We start from the raw sequence: 18,364 nt of genomic DNA, 5'->3' as shown, positions 1-18,364 counted from the left end.
CCAATGGAAATTAACATATAACAAGGAAAAATCAATCCAGCCGTTTTATGCGAATATTCGAATATTCGATTGAATGAATTTGCGAACATTCGAATACCGATATTGGTATTCGATGCCATCCCTACTAAGAATCCTTGTAAAAGTAAGTTCTATGATCCTTATTCTGCTAGCCTAGTAAGTTCTATGATCCTTATTCTGCTAGCCAGTATGTTCTATGATCCTTATTCTGCTAGCCAGTAAGTTCTATGATCCTTATTCTGCTAGCCAGTGAGCATGCATACTTCACATGCTCCACCCTATGTTTCAGGCCAATGTAGACTGCCTGCTAACCCACCTGGGTGTAGACAAGCTGTTGAAGGTGTTTGCATCCATCCTACTGGAGAGAAGTGTCCTCTTCTGTGCCAAACATCTAAGGTAAGGCACACAATTAAAAGATCTTTGTCATGCAAAGTATGTCTTTTGCTAAATGTGGCCAGCGTTGCTCCAGATTCCCATTAATTTCCCATTAAAAGCAGAATTTAATACAATAATACATACAATACAATAATCTGACAATATTTCACCCATCATGTGTAAAAAGGTCTTATGGCATATTCTGCCAGAGTAGCTTCAGATCATCCTTTGGAGTCTGGTCAGGAGAGCTCAGTCCCATAATGCCACCTTTCTTTATGATATGAGTCGCGTTCTGAGAAAACTGGGCTTAATGCTTGTGGGTAAAGTGCCATCCCAGATTAGCCTGTGCAGTCCGGACAGGCTAATCAGGGCCGACACTTTCCGCTTTTATGGTATTTTTAGCTTCAAGGAAGTCCCTCCTTTCCGAAAATCAAGTTTAGGCGGAAAGTGTCGTCACTAATCTGGGACGACACTTTATGCACATGCATTACGCCCAGTTTTCTCAGAACGCGACTCATATCATAAAGAAAGGTGGCATTATGGGACTGAGCTCTCCTGACCAGACTCCAAATGATGATCCGAAGCTACTCTGGCAGAATATGCCATAAGACCTTTTTACACATGATGGGTGAAATATTGTCAGATTATTGTATTAAATTCTGCTTTTAATGTGAAATTCATAAAGTATTGATTTTAAGTACTTCTCAATTGTTATGCCCCTGTGTTAGGAGGAGGGGGGACATATAGCACTGCAGTCGCACTTTCTTGTTACAGTTAGTCAAGCTCGGGCGCACTTTGGTTCATGAACAAATATCATATTTGATTTGTCTATTATAAAGGAAAATAATGTTAGAATGTCTTAAATATGTATTTATGTATTTACTTAATTTAATTATTATGCCGCCCTTCGAAGAAGAGGGGGTATATTGTTTTGCACATGTCGGTCAGTCCGTCCGTCGGTCCGTCCACCAGATGGCTTCCGGATGATAACTCAAGAACACTTTGGCCTAGGATCATGAAACTACATAGGTACATTGATCATGACTGACAGATGACCCTTATTGATTTTCAGGTCACTAGGTCAAAGGTCAAGGTCACAGTGACTCGAAATAGTAAAATGGTTTCCGGATGATATCTCAAGAATGCTTAGGCCTAGGATCATGAAACTTCATAGGTGCATTGATCATGACTGGCAGATGACCCCTATTGATTTTTAGGTCACTAGGTAAAAGGTCAAGGTCACAGTGACTCGAAATAGTAAAGTGGTTTCCGGAGGATAACTCAAGAATGCTTAAGCCTAGGATCATGAAACTTCATAGGTACATTGATCATGACCAGCAGATTACCTCTATCAATTTTCAGGTCACTAGGTCAAAGGTCAAGGTCACATTGACTCGAAACAGTAAAATGGTTTCCTAATGATAACTCAAGAATAATTAGGCCAAGGATCATGAAACTTCATAGGTATATTGATCATGACTGGCAGATGGCACCTATTGATTTTCAGGTCACTAGGTCAGAGGTCAAGGTTACAGTGACAAAAAACATATTCACACAATGGCTTCCACTACAACTGACAGCCCATATGGGGGGCATGCATGTTTTACAAACAGCCCTTGTTTTCATTTGAATGGCATGAACATGTGTGCTTTCACTCAACTTTTTCAACCACACTATCTTTTCTTCAGTGCGTTGTCTTCCACCATTCACGCCATTGTGTCGCTGCTTTACCCGTTCTCATGGCAACACACGTTCATCCCCCTGCTGCCCTCAGACATGATTGAGGTCATCTGCTCCCCTACCCCCTTCATCATCGGTATCACCTCCTCTCTCATCAACAAGGCTCAAGAATTGCCACTGGAAGAGGTAAGTCTTGTTTATCAGATTTTTGTCATGGAAACTCACATGTGTTAACATATGCACAATGTAAGCTTCATTCAAGATTAAAGAAAGAAGCTTTACAAGTTGAGCTTTAAAATGGAAACATTTCATTTGGCTCATAATGCTGTTTTTTTAAATTGATTTTATTAACAGCAAAGAAGTTTCTATCTGAGTTGATGTTGATGTCTTCTGTATTATGTAGTACATCTAGCCATAACTTTTGGGGGATGGATTTGTTCAACAAAGAACATGGTGATGATGATAATGGTCATGTTTTCAGAATGTGCTGATATTTGATATTGACAAGAAGGAGTTCCGGCAGTCTCTTGGGGACGAGGGCACTCTCCTGCCTAAGAAGATAGAAAAGGCCCTTAAGAGCTCCCTGAACATGTGCAGAGTGGACGCAGGTCAGTACTCAAGTCTCATTGGTGGGTACAGGTCAGTACTCAAGTCTCATTGGTGTATGCAGGTCAGTACTTAAGTCTCATTGGTGGATGCAGGTCAGTACTCAAGTTTCATTGGTGGATGCAGGTCAGTACTCAAGTCTCATTGGTGGATGCAGGTCAGTACTCAAGATTCATTGGTGGATGCAGGTCAGTACTCAAGTCTCATTGGTGGATGCAGGTCAGTACTCAAGTCTCATTGGTGGATGCAGGTTGGTACTCAAGTCTCATTGGTGGATGCAGGTCAGTACTCAAGTCTCATTGGTGGATGCAGGTCAGTACTCAAGTCTCATTGGTGGGTGCAGGTCAGTACTCAAGTCTCATTGGTGGATGCAGGTCAGTACTCAAGTCTCATAGGTGGATGCAGGTCAGTACTCAAGTCTCAGTCATTTAGCATGTGTCTGCATATTCTTTATAGCTCACTAACAATTACCATGTACTTGTGCACTCTATCTGTAAAAATTAGTCTTTAATTATGCCCCCTTTGAAGATGAGTGGGTATAATGTTTTGCTGGATGTTGGTCAGTTTTTCTGTCTTGTCTGTCGGTAGACCAGTTTGTTTCCGATCAATAACTTGTCAACAAAATGACCGATTGGTTTGATACTTTACATGTGCATTGGCCTCGGACAGTAGTTGACCCCTATTGAAATTGGGGTCACTAGGTCAAAGGTCAAGTTCTCCGCCACAATAAGTGTGAAAATTGTTTCTGGTCTATAACTCATCAACGAATTGACCGGTTGGCTTGATACTTCTTATGTGCATTGGCCTTAGACAATAGATGACTCCTATTGAAATAGGGGTCACTTGGTCTTATTGTCAAGGTCACTGTCAAAATTTGTGTGAAAATTGTTTCCGATCAATAACTCGTCAACAAAAAATTGATCGATTGGCATGATACTTCACATATTCATTGGCCATGAACAGTAGATGAACCCCATTTATATTGGGGTCTTTAGGTCAAGGTCACTGACACAAAAATTATGAAAATCGCTTCTGATCAATAACTCGTCAACAAATCGACCAATTGGCTTGATACTGTAAACGTATAGAAATTCGTCGGTATGAAATTTCTTGGTTTAATAAAAAACTAACTTCGTTGACAAGTAATTTTGTGAATTTCAAATTGTCGGGGAAGATTGACAGTCATAATAATTAAACTTTTCTTAAAACAACCGGAGTAATAACGAAGAATAATTTGCTAATGTGTGTTGACAACAAGGCGTGTGATTAATGTGCACTGAAGCATGAAAGTGTTGCTGATAATTGTCGATAAGAGCGAATAAGCGGCGATCTTGTGGGTCTTGTTGATCTTGTGGCCCCGCTAATTCTCATCAATGTTGTTTTGACAATATTTGCAATTCTCTGCTCATTCGGTCTAGTAGTAACAATTGAGTAATAAGGTCCCCAAAATACAGGTGTGAAAACCGTTATGTCTCTTTTAACTTTAATTGGCACTAATTGACATATGTGATAAATCTGCAAACTGTTAATTTGACGACGTCACGTAAAAGAGAACAATCGTTGATGTACAGTTTAAATTCCGTGCTTGATTTAAAAAGTATTATTACCCAAACACTCATCAAGAAAACAACATATTGTATTACCTAGCATATCTCAATCAAATATCTCTGATAAACGAAAACAATAGAGAATGTCGGCAATGACATTTGGAAAGGACCGATTTCGGATTAAAAATGTAAAAATAATCGTTGGTACTTGAATTTGTGGTTCAGCGGAACAACAAAATCCACGAAAATTTGTACCACACGAAATTTAATGGTTTTACAGTACTTTCTATGTGCATTGGACTTGGACAGTAGATAACCCCTATTGAAATTGGTGTAACTAGGTCATGGTCACTGTCACAATAAGTGGGAAAATCGTTTCTGATCAAAAACTCGTCAACTAATCGATTGATTGGCTTGATACTTCCCATGTGCATTGGCCTTGGACAGTAAATGATCCCTATTGAAATTGGTTACACTAGGTTAAAGGTCAAGGTCACTCGCAATAATTGTGGAAATTGTTTCTGATCAATTACTCGTCAATTAATTGACTGGTTGGCTTGATACTTCACATGTGCATTGGCCTTGTACAGTAGATGACCCCTATTGACATTGGGGTCACTAATTCAAAGCCCTGTGTTGGGGGCATATGTCTCCAACCGCAGAACTCTTGTTTAAAGCTGTATTAAAACTCTGTTTTGTTTGTGCAAGAGTTTTGTTCATGTGTTTGACAAGAAATAACAAGATGAATATTGGTTATTATTGGCCGGATATAACATAAAAAACAGAGCTGATAAATTATAAGGTAAATTCTCCTTTAACATCTATGTTTTAGAGGTATGTGTTTGGGCGTAAATAACTTCTTCTAAATTTACTGTTTTAGCAGTATGTGAGAGTCTAAATAAACTATTCTAACTTCTGTGTTAAAGCAGTATGTGAGGGTTTAAATGACCTCTTCTAAAATCTGTGTTTAAGCAGTATGTGAGAGTTTAAATAACCTCTTTTAACTTCTGTGTTTACTCAGTTTGTGTGAGTTTAAATAACCTCTTCTAACATCTGTGTTTAAGCAGTTTGTTTGAGTTTAAATAACCTCTTCTAACATCTGTGTTTAAGCAGTTTGTTTGAGTTTAAATAACCTCTTCTAACATCTGTGTTTAAGCAGTTTGTGTAAGTTACTCGGGTATGCAATTTATTTGTATGGGTCTGTGTTAGCGCTTTCCCTGAAAAATGACTAATTAAAACTTGTTTGAACCATGCCATGCCAAGAACATTATGTACTTGTTAAAATCAAATGCATGAACATTCAAAGGCGTGATTTTTTTTATTTTTCAGAAGCCAAATCTAGTCCAAATTTGATGATATCGGAAGCGTTCCTGCGTTTTTTTGTTGAGGCAGTTGGCCATTACGGACAGTTCATTGTCACACAATCTGATGGAACTAAATCATTTCAGAAAGACAATTTTGTTAAAGGTTTGATAGTTTTGTTACTGAAATGTTATTTTTAATTTGTTAATTTTGTATGTGTAATAATATTATATATAATGTATATGTGGCAATTTTAATTAGAGTTGTGCTCATTAACAGCTCTCTGAGACTGATGTGATAATTTTGTCAAACAAATAAATAAGCCTTCAACAGCAAGTAAAACTTCTTCATGTGAATGTTCTATTAGAAGAAATGTTTCAGATCTATGCTACATTTTCAAACCTTATTGAACTTTTTACATGAAATTTAAGTCACATAATCCTGACTGTGGTCTGTCTGTTTTGATCCAGGAGCACAAACGTCAGGTTTGCAGCAGTTACTTGAGTGGTTTGTGGAGACGCAGATGTTTGAAGTCTTTCTCACCAGGCAATTGGAGAGCAAGCACTGGGGAAACACCATAGGTGGGTAGGATATGGGAAACCCGTAGGCTGGTAAATGGGAAACACCATAGGTGGGTGGATATGGGAAACCCATAGGTTGTCGTGAATGGGAAACACCATAGGTGGGTAGGATATCGGAAACACCATAGGTGGGTAGGATATGGGAAACACCATAGGTGGGTAGGATATGGGAAACTCATAGGTGGGTAGGATATGGGAAACACCATAGGTGGGTAGGATATGGGAAACACCAAAGGTGGGTAGGATATGGGAAACACCATAGGAAGGTAGGATATGGGAAACACCATAGTTGGGTAGGATATCGGAAACACCATAGGTGGGTAGGATATGGGAAACACCATAGGTGGGTAGGATATGGGAAACACTATAAGTGGGTAGGATATGGGAAACACCGTAGGTGGGTATGATATGGGAAACACCATAGGTGGGTAGGATATGGGAAGCATCATAGGTGGGTAGGATATGGAAAACACCATAGGTGGGTAGAATATGGGAAGCACCATAGGTGGGTAGGATATGGTTAACACCATAGGTTGGTAGGATATGGGAAACAACATAGGTGGGTAGGATATGGGGCACCATAGGATGGTAGGATATGGGAAACCCATAGGATGGTAGGATTTTGGAAACTCTTAGTTGGGTAGGATATGGGAAACACCATAGGTGGTTAGGATATGGGAAACACCATAGATGGGTAGGATATGGGAAACACCATAGGTGGGTAGGATATGGTAAACACCATAGGTGGGTAGAATATGGGAAACACCATAGGTGGGTAGGATATGGGAAACACCATAGGTGGGTAGGATATGGGAAACACCATAGGTGGGTAGACTATGGGAAACACCATAGGTGGGTAGGATATGGGAAACACCATAGGTGGGTAGGATATGGGAAACACCATAGATGGGTAGGATATGGGAAACACCATAGGTGGGTAGGATATGGGAAACACCATAGGTGGGTACGATATGGGAAACACCATAGGTGGGTACGATATGGGAAACACCATAGGTGGGTAGGATATGGGAAACACCATAGGTGGGTAGGATATGGGAAACACCATAGGTGGGTAGGATATGGGAAACACCATAGGGTGGTAGGATATGGGAAACCCATTGGCTAGTGCATGGGAAAAACAATAGGTGGGTACGATATGGGAAAAACAGTAGGTGAGAGTCTCTGGGAAATACATAGGTAAGGGGCAAGGGATAATTGGAAACACTATACTTAAGGGATGGGAGGGGTAATGGGAATTTCAATAGGTGGGTGGGTTATGGAAAAAATAGGGATGTAAGAGGTTTTGTAAAACTACAGAAATGTCCAGTTAACTGGTACATTTTTGGGGAACAGTTAACCTGACAAAAAATTATAATGCGCTTTTTATGGTATTGTTCGTACAATTTTTCGTTTTGCGTGCTACATCCAACTTGTGCTGGCAACTGGTTATAAAAACATGCTGCACCAAGTTATGTAGCAATAAATAAATATGTTTTGATAGTTGGTGCTATTGTTTTGTTTCACTTGCGAAAATTGAACTAGCGAACTGCGGGGAGTGGGGGCTATAAGTGAACACATTATTTACACATTTATTTAACTGGCGTTTAAAAACAGTAAGACATTTTACAGTTTATTTTGATATTTTTGTTAACCAAAATCTAACACTGATTGCTTGCAAAAATAAAGTGTTTATATGTAACAATTTACCAAGATTTGCATTCATAATTAAAGACTTGTCGAGACAACGTCATCAGAAATTAGTGTTATTAGTAGGAATTTATGTTCCCAATGATTCCACCACAATTGTCTGGAGTAAGTTTTATTTAATAAAGTTATTTTAAAACATAAAATCATTAAATTAAGTATTTAAATGTTGGACAGTACGATACGATAAAAAACATGTGTGTAAATTTTCAACCTGATGGTGATCCAATGACATGGTGGTTCCCAACAACTCCGCATTTGTCTGAGAAAGCATCCACATCCGTGCCATGGAGGCGAGTGTTCTCCATTACAGGTCGTCTTTTTACAAAGTCTTGCAACCCCGTCAGTCACAAGCTTGTGTACAAAGTAACTTTCTTGACCAAATGAACACTGTTTTACTGCATATACATTTGATTTATTTCAACTGTTAGATAGTGTTGCACAAGTTAAACAATTTTTTTTAAACATTTTTATATAAGATTAATTTGAAATTTAAAAAAATAAAACAGAATGAACAAAGAAAAACAACATCTTTGTGAGCGATAAGACATAAACATAATATAAGCAGCCCAACCAAAAATATATTTTTGTGAACATGAACATTGTGTTGTTCTTTTAACTTTTAAATTATATTCCTTTACGCAGGAAAAAAAAATAAAGCATTCATTTACAAAATTATTCAAAGAAAATGTTATAATACATTTGTTTTAAGAAACTTATATGGTATCAACGCAACTGATAAAAAATAACTTTCATTTCTATAGAGTACAATCATGTACCAGAGGTATGACATTTTTCAGGTATGCTTAAACATTTTTTTCTACGTACGGTTTTTTGGTTAACCGTTTAATAACCGGTTACGGCAAAAGGTTAACCTGTTGTGGTTTTTTTTGTTGAACCTCTTGCATCCTTAGAAAGAATCATAGATTGGTGGGGTTTGGAAACTCCATAGGTAAGTGGGATATGGGAACCACCATAGTTGGGTAGAATATTAGAAACCCATTCGTTGTTGAGATATGCTAAAAACCATAGGTTGGTGGTGTATGAGAAACACCATAGGTGGGTTTGGTTTGGTAGTCACCATTAGTTTGTTGGAAATATGAAGCACCATAAGTGGGTGGTGTATGGGAAACTATAGGTGGGTGAGATATGTGAGGGGTATTTGAAATTGCATAGGTGGATGGGGTACGGGCAACTCCGTAGGTGAGTGGGATATGGGAAACTACTTTGGCGGGTGGGCTATTGAAAACATTATAGGGGGATGTGGGTTGTGGAAGAACACTATAGGTAGATGGGGTATGGGGAAAGAAAACCGTAGGTGGGTTGGGTATGGGGAAAAACACAATAGGGGATGGGTATGGGGAAGAACACAATAGGTGGATGGGGTATTGGGAAAAACACCATAGGTAGGTACTAGATGGGGTATGCGGAAGAACACCATAGGTGGTTGGGGTATGGGGAAGAACACAATTGGTGGATCGGGTATCAGAAAAGAACACAGGTTGGTAGGGTATTGGGAAGAACACCATAGGTGGGTGGGGTATGGGGAAGAACACCATAGGTATTTGGGTTATGGGAAAGCACCATAGGTGGTGGGGTATAGAAAAAAACATCAAACATTTGAATATATATTGTTAAGTTATGGGGAAAAGAGGGTGTGGTAGGGTAAAGAATACAATAGATGGTCAGGGTATTAGGAGTATTATTTCTAGTTGTGAGTGAGTTGTTTAAAATATTGTTCTGAATAAAGTTACATGTTTTGTGTAGTTATTTTGTTTTGGGGGTAGTTTTTCTGACAATGTTTATAAATTGTACATTATTAAAGTCTCTGGCTAGATTGGCATATTACAAATGCCTTTATCTGTATTGAAATATTGATTATAAACATTGAGTATTTGAATTTCAGAGACTAAAAGCATTGGTATGTATAGTATAGGTATGTCTTCCAGCATTGCATGCAAGGGTGAGATGTTTGAGGAGTACTCATAAATCATAACATCACCATGTGTTGCTTACATTATGCATATATGGAGTATTTTCCCCAAACATTTATATATAGTTTACTTTTGTTAGGTAAACAATTTTTTATTAAAGATGTGTACGATTAAAAAAAGTTGTCACTAAAACGTTACACTAGGTGAATTAATTGATTAAATAACTAACAGAAAAGCTTGTCAGTGTTTATATTTGATGATAACAAATGTATTTCTTAAATTATAACTTTTTGAGAAACTGTTAAAAGATTATTTGTAGTGGTATCAATCATTATACTGATTAAGTACACATTAATGCCCTTTGTACATGAAGTACATGTTTTTTCCCCTGTAGTACATATTATTGGCAAAAACATATGCATACCTAGAACTCTTTTTTAATAAATTGACAGATTGAACAACTTAGCTTGTGAACTTCACAGTATCTCATATTACAGGTTGAACCACTTGAACTTCACAGTATCTCATATTACAGGTTGAACCACTTAATTCGTTAACTTCACAGTGTTTCATATGACAGGTTGAACCACTTTGATGGTACAACTCACAGTATCTCTTATGACAGGTTGAACCACTTAGTTGGTGAACTTCATGTTATCTCCTATGACAGGTTGAACTGCTTAGTTGGTGAGCTGCATATGATCTTATTTGACAGGTGGAACCACTTAGTTGGTGAACTCCACTGTCTCTCCTATGACAGGTTGAACCACTTAGTTGGTGAACTGCATATGATCTTATTTGACAGGTGGAACCACTTAGTTGGTGAACTCCACTGTATCTCCTATGACGGGTTGAACTGTTTGTTGGTGAACTGCACGTGATTTCATTTTACAGGTGGAACCACTTAGTTGGTGAACTCCACAGTATATCATATAACAAATTGAACTCCACAGTACACTGTAATGACTGTATATCATATGACAGGTTGAACTACTTAGTTGGTGAACTTCACAGTATCACATATAACAGGCAGAAGCACTTACTTGGTGAACTCCAAAGTATCTCATATGACAGATTGAACCACTTAGTTGGTAAACTTCACAAGATATCATATAATTGGTGGAACCACTTAGTTGGTGAGCTTAACAAGATCTCAAATGAAAGGTGGAACCACTTAGTTGGTGAACTTCACATGATCTCATGACAGGTGGAGCCAAATGGTTGTTTAACTGTATAGTATTGCATGTGACAGTTTAAGCCACTTAGTTGGTGGACTTCAAAGTATCACATATGACAAATGGAACCACTTAGTTGTGAACTTCACAATATCTCCTATGAACCAAGCAGTGTTAAATTCCTTTTCAATCAAAATATAAAGGAGGAATAAGATTACTTTCTAAGACTCCAGATGAATTCTAAGAAGTTATTATAGATAAATTATCAATGAGGTATATGATTGCTTAAATTTTTATGCTGGAATTCTTGCTTTTTAATACATGTATGTCTGTTTTTGGTAGAATTACTTATAATACTTTTTTCATCACTAGAGAGAGAGAGAGATCATTCATAATTTTCCATTTCATGCAAATGCTCATGCCAAATGATTTAAATGACATTGGATGTTTTTTTAGCTAACATGTTCTTAGATTTCATGTTTGTTGTGTTAGTTTTATGCCAAAAGAAAATTTGATCGGAAAGTTTCTATTTGGCATGAATTAAAACTACAACTAACTTAACTTATGACTAACATAATGTTTTAGTCTTACTGGCAGAGATGCTTTGATTACCTCAAATGATTCAGTGAAAATGGACGAATTAAGTTTCTTAAACTGATCGTCTGGCATAAAATATTACCAGTTGTGTTTCTAGCTCGCCATCATTATTAAGACTCTGACCTTTATGCATTTACAATTAGTCACTTCTTAAATGAATTGGAAGATCCTGTTTATTTGATTTGGGTATCGCAGGCTTGCATGTCAGAGGCGTAAAATAGGGGGTTTCCTGTTGATAACTAATTGACTAATTGCATTGACAAGTCTTAATGAAACTTGGAATATAGCGAGCTTGCTAGAGGTGCATGGTGTGTTGATGGAGGGAAATGCGTAGTTAAGTATTAACAACTTCCATGGGAATACAGGTATTTTAGTGATGTTATAATGACTATACATTTTACTGTCCTTGATTGTAATAACCAAAACTCTTGTGACAACCAGCCCCACCCCCCCCCCCCTCCCCCTTGTGAGATTTTTTTATTACCTTTTGATCGTCGTGCAGTGTGTGTAATGCGTCATCAACGTTTGCCTTGTTAAAACTCAAGAGCCCATATTTATTGTCTATCTTCATGAAACTTGGATGAGTTAAAAAATGGTTCTGATTAATATAAAACGTTGGCTGCCAGGGGGGCAGGGCATTTTTCTTGTTAACACTCTGACAGCCCTCATTTATTGTCTGCTCTTCATGAAACTTGGTCAGAAGATTTGTCCCAATGATATCTTGGATAAGCTTACCATGATGTTTTGTGAGTGCACTGTCTAGTCAAGGACACAAATTCGGGTACATGCAACATGATATGGATGTTCTTGTTGCCCTTTCAGAAGTATTCCAGACTCGAATACAGGAGCACATGGCAGCTAACCAGGCGGTGAAGCGCAGACTTGTCAAGAAATCATAGTTAATTCAGCAGTCTTGTTTGTCACTGAAACTGAAAATGTAAGATCTCATTAGAGGGCAATTTTGACATGTGGATCACATACCAACAGCTGAGCTTTGATAAAATGTTTTACTCTAAATGCTTCTCTTTACTTGTCTGTGTATTTGTTATATCAATTTACATTGACCATAAAGTTTTAAACTGTTCATGGTGATTGTTAATTTTAAAGAAATTGTCAAATCCAACACAAGTATGGGTTTTTAATCTTATGTCATTGTTTGCAGTGTACATTGTTTAGACCTAAATTTGTACATTCTAAATTGTATTACTTAAAATATTTATTAATTAAATTATATATTGTTTGCCATTGAAAACATGTCATGTTGGAAACTTTAAACAATATATTAAGTGTATGTTGTTATCTGTTTCAATGCTGTTTTCATGTGCATCAAGGATGTGTGTATAAGTGATATATACAATGTAGTATTTGAGTATGTATAAGTGATAAACAAATGTGTATGCATTTGTTAAATTGTTTTATTTTATCGGACACAATATAACAGAGCAGAATAGCATGTTGGTATGACTGTCAAAAACAGATCTTACTCGTTACTGTTGTTTCATTATTTATGATCATTCAACTGGATTGAAGGAACTTATTTGGTAAGTTGTAATGTTGAAAGTTGCAGATTTAGTATTTTATATAAACTTACTTTGACCATACAAATATTGCGTTCTTCTGTAATTCGTATTCTTCTGCATGATTTTTAATCGGGTAGTGTGTTAATAATTTATATCTTATTTTACTCCCATTATAAAAATGGACGCATTATGGGAACACAGTTGGCGGGTGGCTAGCAGGCAAAGTCAGGAAAACATTGTTCTCTCAATATTTAAAAAAAAATGAAATCAGATCATCGTCGTAAATGTTTTTAAACATTTGCTAAATAGGCCTTTTTTCACTCACTTTGTAATCTCCAAACAATTGGTTTTGCCGTTTATTCTTTTCAGAGAAAAGGGTCTTTGATTGTTTTTTTAATATTTAACTGTGAACGTTTGTAAAATCATTCCAGTCAGTCTAAGATGGGTAATTTTAGACTGCAATGATTTTACAAACGTTCACCAGATTATTACGCTGGTGGAAAATGTATCGGCATGTTTTGTTTAGTTACAGCGCGTGCTTTTAGACGCGTCTTTTGGGATGCATCTTTAATCCGCTGTTCGCAAGTTTTTAGCTCACCTGATTGCTGAGGTGAGCTTTTGTTACCGGTCTTTGTCCGTCGTCCGTCCACATTTGTTTGTAAACACTCTAGAGGCCACATTTCTTGTCCCATCTTCATGAAACTTGGTCAGAAGCTTTGTCCCAATAAAATCTTGGTCGAGTTCGAAACTGGGTTGTGCCGTGTCAAAAACTAGGTCACTAGGTCAAAAACAAAGAACAAACTTGTAAACACTAGAAGTCACATTTCATGCCCAATCTTCATGTAGCTTTGTCAAAATGTTTGTCTTAATGATATGTTGGTTGAGTTCAAAAGTGGTTCCGGTCCATTGAAAAACATGACCGCCAGTGGGCGGGGCAGTTTTCCTTATTTGGCCATAGAGAAACCTTGTAAACACTCTAGAAGTCACAATTTTGGCCCAATCATCATGAAAGTTGGTCAAAACATTGGTTTTATTGATATCTCGGACGAGTTCGAAAATGGTCCAGATCGGTGAAAAAACATAGCCGCCAGTGGGCGGGGCATTTTTCTCTATATGTATATAGTGAAAACATGTGAACACTCTAGAAGTCACATTTTTGGCCCAATTTTCATTAAATTTGGTCACAAGATTTGTTTCCTTGATATGAGAGTTGAGTTCGGAAATGGTTCCGGTCAGTTTAATAACATGGCTGCCAGGGGGGGGGGGCAGTTTTCCTTATTTGGCTTTAGAGAAACCTTGTAAACACTCTAGAAGTCACAATTTTTTCCCAATCATCATGAAAGTTGGTCAAAACATTGGTTTTATTGATATCTCGGACGAAATGGGGGGGGGGCAGTTTTCTCATATTTATATACAGGGTTCGCACAGGGCTTGAAAAGTGCTTGAAAACTAGTCCTAGGCTTGAAAAGCCCTTGAACACAGGTTGGCCTTGAAAAAGTGCTAGAAAAGTACTTATTTCATGTAACAAAGCCTTGAAAATGTTTATTTTGTTCAAAATTACTTTTATCATCGCCATAAACTTAAATCGTTATAAAGGAAAATATTACGAAAATTTATCATAAATTCCTTCGCGCAAAAAATTGAGTACCAAAATATATGTCTTGTACACTATTGGGTACAAAACATTAAGTGTACACGTCACAGATTATGTGTACTACGTCAGAGGTTCGCCATTGTGATCAATTTTCGCAAGTAAAAATTCAGCGATGGGGAAGTGTTTCAAACCAGAGTGGTTAACTGAATATTCCTGGCGCTACTTTCTGGTCATAAACACCGATGAAATGCAGAAAAATGCTTAAATAATTACAACTTATACGATACGTCAACATTCTTTAAACATGAATATTCATGGCGCTATTTTCTGGTCATAAAGAAGTTGTCACAATGACGTTTATCGTTATGTTTTGCGCGAAACTTATGAATGTTCCTGGGAACAGAAAACAAATGACATTTGAAAAGCACATTGTTGGGTCTATATAAAGACCATTGGTGTCGGGGGAATGGGTGAAAGCGCTTTGAAAAGCAACGATAAAGGGGAAACCCACATGAAATTGAGAAGCAAACAGGGGTCCTGCATTGTGCTTTTTGGTGAAACAGGAAGGTGCTATTGTTAAAACTGTGCAATCTAAAACAGACATTAACAACAACAGCCCTATGAAATACAAAATGTTATAGTAACTGACTTCTGTTTAAATGAAATGAACTAGTCTGTTTGATGTGAGCATATAAAGAGACAGTGTGTTTGTAATAACTTTAAAAAGTAAATACATATGTGAGACTCATTGAGTTAAGGATGGATAACATTTATGTGTATGTAATAACACTAGAAATAACACAAATGATTTATTGTGAAATTAGTTTAATGTGTTTGAGCAAATAAATGATATATACTGTGTTAATCTGGCTTGAAAATGCATTTTTTAAAGGAAACTAATGTACGGTTCTCAGCCATGAAAATGAAAATTTGGCCTTAAAAAGTCCTTGAAAAGTGCTTGAATTTAGGTTTGAGATTTTTGTTTGAACCATGATATAGTAAAAAAAGCTTGTGAACACTCTAGAAGTCACATTTTTTGCCCAATCATCATGAAACTTGTTGAAAAATTTGGTTTTATATATATCACATAATTAATAATCATTGCCCTTAGATTGTCCAAATTTTTATTATATTATACAAAATCCTTGTAAACACTCTAGAGGTCACAAATTTGTTTAAGATTTTATGAATCTTGGTCAAAATATTTATTTTTGTGAGCAAAGTTTGATGTTTGGTAAGGGGGGTCAACTCAAAACATAGGTCACCAGGTCAAATCTTACAAAAACAAAATCACTCCATATGCCAAAGTTTTGGTTCAATAATGATGAAACTTGACCAGGATGTTTGTCAAGTTTGACGTTTGGTAAAGATTGGATGAACTGACTCCTCTCAGGTGAGCGAACTAGGGCCATCTTGGCCCTCTTGTTTATTCTTGGTCTGACGTGCAATAAACCGGTCCTGAAAGGTTTAGAGACTGCAGCGAATGGTTTATCACACCTAATCAACATAAAAATGTCATTAGGGTGTGTTAGCATGTACACTGTGTAATCGATTTCATGACATGGGCATTTTAGCAAACAGAATCGGACCGACTGTTTGAGATTTTCAATCGACCTTTCATGACTCCAATCGTTCTAGGACCGACAAAACCGAAAAAAAATATATTGATAAAAGTGTCTAACATGTTTGCATCATATCATGCATGAAATATTAACAGTTGAAAGCAAAATATTGTTTTCATTTCACAACAGACATTCTTAAAAATATACTGTTAAGTGTATATCAAACACGAATAGACTAATATCTAGTCTTTAGTTTGTCTGAGCCAGCCAATTCATCTGTGATGAAACTTACCTCTGTTTTGACACATATCAGTCTGTGCAATATAGCTCTTCAATGGGTTATTGTTTTACCAAGTGGATGGATTTCTTACTCTTTTTTTTATGATGTTTTTTTTTTCTTTATAAAGTTATGGTTTATAGTTAAATTAATCTGTCGGGGTAAACAATTCGAAAATTTATTTTTAAAAGTTGTTTATTTAAGTCTTTTAAATTATAGATAAGAAATATGTTTATTTCTTATAGCAATTTGACTTTCATTCATATTTATATCTTAAAATGTCTGAAATCGAAAATGTTTTATATGATATTTTCTGTTACAAATGTTCAGGTATTATTTTTTTTAAATAACCAGAAATTATTTAATATTATTAACTGAATTTACTGTAATTGTATTTCTGTGTAAAATATTCAAATTTTCCTATTTGCCTGTGTTGTTTGTTACATGAATAATTTCATGCCGTTCAACTTCTGTTTTACTACTGCATGAATGTATCCTGGAATTCATGGCCCTGCTATTTTCTTAAAATAGAATAGATGGTTTGAACAGTCATGCTTTTTAAGCAAAATACGTGTATTTGATTTAGTTGTTCTATTTATAAACACAAGTCTATTTAAATGTGTTTCGAATTCATTTTGAAAACACATTTATTTTTTAATATTAACATTTTCGTTTTCACTTTTTAAGATTTAAAAATTGACATATATTGATGTCATGGTTATCATTATTTTATTTGTATTAAACCTGCATGCTGTTGCCAATAAATTAGAACTGTCCATAAAGGCCACACCTGTCCATAAAGGCCACACTTATGTTGCATTCCGTTTGTTACTCCATTTTTCAAAATATTGAAAACCAGTATTTATTGTGTGTATAATGTTCAGAAAATCATTTTTATGTTTTACTTGTTTCACCATTTTGTATTGTCAATAGTGTACTGCTACGGTATTGCTATCATTTAGATGTTACATTGTACCAGTATTATATGTATCATAATGCGTTTGTAACCAATAGTATGTAAGATGTTATTGTAGAATAATGAATTATGTCGTAGGTCATAAAGACATGTTTTGTAGCTATCACAAATATTTAATCTTCAACAGGTAGCTTGACACGTTACTCAAGCTATTTTTATTAGCATAATCTTGTTACATATAGTTGTTGTTGATCTGAAGATTTATTAATAAAATAAAATCGACCGATGTGTTTTGTTAATTTCATTGTACTTAACATAACACTATTACGTTTCACTTATAGATATACACTACTATAGCTGACGTTTGCAAAAGAACACCATAACGTCTGCATATAATCTAACAGCATTCACGGTTATCATATTACGAAAATGATCATAGAATCAAATTTAACTCTTTCAGTGCGGGAACCGAATTTTGAAGGCCTTTGCAAACAGTTTGGATCCAGATGAGACGCCACAGAACGTGGCGTCTCATCTGGATCCAAACTGTTTGCTATTCTGATAGTATTCTTTGAAAAAAATCGAAGAAAATGCTAATTTTAGAAATTCAGCAGACGACATTTTAGCAGACGACAAATTACCCAGCATGCAAAGGGTTAAAAAGATAACTATGATACTTTCACTGTTATCACAATAGTGTGTGCATAAAGCACCAATCTTATATACGCAGTGATGGATATGATAGTCCCGGATCGAACGGATAAAAAGCCGGGAATATCCGTGGGATTTTGGAGCGTCCGGTCTTCAAACGACCATCACCCCGAAAACAACACGGAATCATCACGGACAAAGCCGACAGAAACACACAATCACCAAGGACAGTCATGTCTGAGCTATGGACCTACACAGCAGAGACATGGATCAACAGGGCATCTACACGGACCGACCCGAACCTACTCGATTACGACAAGGACAA

General features: G+C 36.5%; 1 protein-coding gene across 6 annotated transcripts in view; it reads left to right on the top strand.

Annotated features, from left to right (window-relative positions):
* Nucleotides 1–17,671, top strand: part of LOC127837320 (DENN domain-containing protein 2A-like) — an 86,297-nt gene extending 68,626 nt beyond the window's left edge. For 5 of the 6 annotated variants that reach the window (XM_052364314.1, XM_052364285.1, XM_052364293.1 and 2 more), the window contains 7 exons: nucleotides 308–414; nucleotides 2,082–2,259; nucleotides 2,555–2,681; nucleotides 5,556–5,693; nucleotides 5,999–6,109; nucleotides 9,720–9,734; nucleotides 12,342–17,671. In XM_052364314.1, coding sequence (XP_052220274.1) covers nucleotides 308–414; nucleotides 2,082–2,259; nucleotides 2,555–2,681; nucleotides 5,556–5,693; nucleotides 5,999–6,109; nucleotides 9,720–9,734; nucleotides 12,342–12,418 — 753 coding nt within the window. In that variant the 3' untranslated portion in view covers nucleotides 12,419–17,671. The remainder of the gene's footprint in view (nucleotides 1–307; nucleotides 415–2,081; nucleotides 2,260–2,554; nucleotides 2,682–5,555; nucleotides 5,694–5,998; nucleotides 6,110–9,719; nucleotides 9,735–12,341) is intronic. The other variant, XM_052364307.1, reaches the window with a different exon arrangement.
* Nucleotides 17,672–18,364: the final 693 nt, after the last annotated feature.

Source organism: Dreissena polymorpha, chromosome 1 (genome assembly GCF_020536995.1).
Source record: "Dreissena polymorpha isolate Duluth1 chromosome 1, UMN_Dpol_1.0, whole genome shotgun sequence".
Taxonomy (NCBI): domain Eukaryota; kingdom Metazoa; phylum Mollusca; class Bivalvia; order Myida; family Dreissenidae; genus Dreissena; species Dreissena polymorpha.
Note: the sequence above shows the minus strand (reverse complement) of the source record. Positions and strands in the feature narration are given on the sequence as shown.